The following is a 3,820-nucleotide window of genomic DNA, read 5'->3' on the forward strand; positions in this document are numbered from 1 at the left end:
AATGTACTTGTGTTTTTTAGTTTTTTAGTTTCCTGGAAAGAAGTCTTTGGGAATCACCCACATACTGAGACACAAGGCAGGCCCTACTCCTGGTCTCCATTTGCACACTCTCTCCCTCTCCTCTCATGATGAGGTTCTGAGGAGGGGTCTCAGGAGGAATGCATTTTCTCTTCCTTCCCCTGCCTGCTCCCAGGAGGGGATTTAACAGGACAAAAGAATTTGGTCCTCTGGGAATATGAGCTCTTGGCCCCAGTCCCTGGACCCTCCAACAGAGCACCTTCCCTCATCCGGCTTGTGATCCTCCCCTGATGATGGGGGCTCTGGTGACCAGGCAATGATTGGATGGGCCCACAGGGGTGAGGAACAGGTCACTCCTCCAAGGCTCAGGGAGAAAGAGTTAGTGTGGGATTGCAAGCTGGGAAAGTAGGCAGCTGAGAGCAAAAGGAGAGGACAGCATCCCAGAGAGAGAAGGGGCAGGGGGAGAAAAGTGGAGACTAAAACAGAGAAACAGGGTGAGGGCAAGGCAGAATGAGATGATACTCAAGCAAAGGAATGGGGAATTAGAAATAGAAATAAAAGTTAGAAAAAAGGAGAGAGGGAAAAAGATCTATCTATCTATATCTACACAGGGAGAGAGATTCAGAGAGAGGTATAAACAGGGGGAAAGCAGTGAAATACAAGGCATAGAGGGGAACAGAAACAGAGAAAGACTGATCCAGAATCAGAGACTCAGGGACACGAGACTGGGCTGTCTTTGGTCTTTGTTGTGAGCCATGGATGCAGAAGGGAAGAGTGAGCAGGGTAAACAAAAGAAGGGGCGAGTTTGCAGCAGTCTCTGGCCTGAGGGCTACGCAGCCGCTGGGACTTTGACCTCCACGGTGGGTGAGTGAATCTCTGGGGTGGTCCTGAGGAGGCAGCAGGTGTGCACGCTCCATGCCCAGGCTCCGTGGGGCGATGGTTCGCCACGAGGAAAGTGAAGAGGAGAGATAAAAGCCCAGAATCCTAGAATGTTAAAAACAAGGGAATCTTAGAAAACATGGGGCGGTACAACTCCTCTGCTTTACAGAGTGGCGCACTGAGGCCCTGACTGATGAGGAGGGGGCAGAGGCAGAGCTGAAATCTGTCTCCTCCCTCCTGACCTCAGAGTTCGCCCACTGCACTGCTTTCTCCAAGGAAGAGAGTTGGAGGGGCCAGGGCTTTGGATCCGAGGGGAGCAGGGGGCTAAGGTGGACAGTGAGCACTGGGTAGGGACTACCCCCTGGGTCCCCATGGGGATGGGACCCTCACTCCAGATATCTTTTCTCAGTGTGTGCCTCCCAGGTGTTTCCTTTTGCTCCTGTTCTCTGTTCCCCGGCTGGCTCTCAGACTAATTACTGTGGGGGCTTAGTGAGCCTGTAGGGAGAAGAGGCAAGCCTTTCCCACGAGCTCAGGTTCCTGCAGCCTGGTGGCCAGGCCAGGACTGGGATAGGGGAGAAGATGAAATGTATGTGTGGGGAGGGTGTGTCTGAGCAGAAGAGTGAGGAATGTTTCATCTTCCCAGGTGGGGGGAATGGGACAATGGGAACAATATAAAGGCTTAAGTTGCATGTGAACCATGAGAGCAGGGAGCAAGTCATAGGGGTCTTAGACAGAGACCTGGGCAGTTTGTTAGGGTGTCAGAGCGAATAGGAGATCCACAGGGTGAGACCCAGGAAGGTGGTATGTGTGCTCAGAGAGGTGAAAGGCTTTGGAGGGGCATGCCTTACATGGGGATGCATCTGGGGGTGTGTAATAGGGAGTGGGCACACGGTGCAGAAGTGAGGCAGAGGGAGCGTGAGTGCCCAGGACAAGTGAGTCTGAGGGGCGGACTTCATGTGGAGAGGGCAGCATGGGTTAGGGGACTCAGAAGTGAAGCAGGGCCAAGGCTGAGCTGGATTCAGCTAATTCTGAATGCTGAAGAATTTCTGGTCAGGGCAGAGTGTATGAGCAACACACTGGGTCCTAGTAGAATCTGGGGGTTCCAGCATATGTGGTCCGGGATGGATGGGTGGGTCAATGCGGCAGCAAACTCTCCCTCCCCCCTCCTTCTCAGACATGAGCACTCAGCCCTACAGGAACCTCTCTGATGTAGGAGTGGGGAGACCAAGTCTTTGCTCGCAAGGAGAACAGAGGGGTCGCCCACACTCCCGGCGCCGCCACCGCACCACCTTCAGTCCAGCGCAGTTGGAACAGCTGGAGTCAGCTTTTGTGAGGAACCAGTATCCTGACATTTGGGCCCGAGAAGGCCTCGCCCAGGACACAGGCCTCAGCGAAGCCAGAATCCAGGTGATGGCCCAGGATCCTTCCCCCACCATCCCCTGAAGAAATGCAGATTCGGTGATTGGGAACTACTGGGACATAAATTCTCAGGGTACTATAACCCTAACCAAAATGTTCACCAGAACAGAGTCTTACCCAACAGTCAGCATAACCTCATCTACGTCAGGAATGTCACTTGAGTTTAACCTTGGAGCGAACCTAATCCAACTTGAATTTCAATATCAAACCCCAACCTTAACAGTGATGTGAACTCCAACAGAAATTCAATCCTGACTATTCACACACGTATGTAACCTTGTCCCTAACCATGGCCTTGAAACTCGATCAACCTGATGCTCCCTCAATTCTAACCATAGAGTTAATTAATCTTAAGAATAAACTGTACCCTAAATCCAACCTGCTCTGTAACAATTAAACTCATCCATAGTCTTAGTCTCTAATAACCCTAGAGGAAATTTCCCATTCTCTGTGGAGGTGAAATGCCACTGTGTCATGTTTATCTCTTTCTTTTTAGAAGTTGACATTTCTTACTCACCCAAAGTTGTAGCAGGGCAAATTTAGACATGGATTGGGGGAATGGTGTGGGTCTTGCTTTGTCACTAGGCCTGGCTCAGCTATGCCTTCTGCAAGAGCTTTACTTCCTCTGGGGATGTGGGGGAGTCTTATGCTCTGTACCAGTCTGTAGCCGCATATGAGAATGCCACCTATTTGAGAGAGGGGCTCTGATGTGGCTATTCTCCCTCCTCCTCAGGTCTGGTTCCAGAACCGCAGAGCTAAGCAGAGGAAGCAAGAGCGGTCACTGCTCCAGCCACTGGCCCATCTGTCTCCTGCCACCTTCTCTGGTTTCTTGCCTGAGCGCCCTGCTTGTCCCTACTCCTACCCAACACCACCTCCCCCAATGACCTGCTTCCCTCACCCCTACAACCATGCCCTTCCCTCTCAGCCCTCCACTGGTGGTTCCTTTGCTCGACCCCACCAGTCTGAAGACTGGTACCCCACCCTGCACCCAACCCCTGCTGGTCATCTGCCTTGCCCTCCACCCCCACCCATGCTTCCCCTCAGCCTTGAGCCACCAAAGTCCTGGAACTAAAGTTAAACAAGTACTGATAAGGTAATTTCCCAGCCTGTGACCCTCACAATACAGAAAACTGGGTTGTTTCCTTTCCTTCTAAGGGCGAAGTAGAAATATGGTGAGGGACAGCTCAGAGACTGGGAATGTTAAAATGGGAGATCATGATGAAGGCTCACTGAGCTGACTGAGTGAATTTAAGGAGGTGAAACTACTGGAAGATATAGGTAAAGAGCCCCAGTGGAGGTGACTGGTGGGAAAGTGACATTGAGGGAAGCAGTGGTTGCTGCTGGTGGATGGAAATGGTTGAAGGGGATAGAACTTTTGGGACTTCACTCATTGAGATCACAGTTGAGGACCTTCATCCCCATTGTTTCTAGCTGATTTCAATAAGGCTTTTGATTTAAAGTCTACCTATACATCCCTTCCCCATCACCACCATTCGAATCCATC

The 3,820-nt window shown here is 51.4% G+C and overlaps 1 protein-coding gene across 1 annotated transcript; it reads left to right on the plus strand.

Annotated features, from left to right (window-relative positions):
- The first annotated feature begins 773 nt into the window (after nt 1-773).
- PROP1 (PROP paired-like homeobox 1) lies at nt 774-3,388 on the plus strand. Its single transcript, XM_059919684.1, has 3 exons — nt 774-882; nt 2,072-2,304; nt 3,050-3,388. The coding sequence occupies exons 1-3, from the start codon at nt 774-776 to the stop codon at nt 3,386-3,388; spliced, it is 681 nt and encodes a 226-aa protein (XP_059775667.1).
- The last annotated feature ends 432 nt before the right edge of the window (nt 3,389-3,820 follow it).

The sequence above is a fragment of the Balaenoptera ricei genome, chromosome 3, assembly GCF_028023285.1.
Source record: "Balaenoptera ricei isolate mBalRic1 chromosome 3, mBalRic1.hap2, whole genome shotgun sequence".
Lineage (NCBI taxonomy): Eukaryota > Metazoa > Chordata > Mammalia > Artiodactyla > Balaenopteridae > Balaenoptera > Balaenoptera ricei.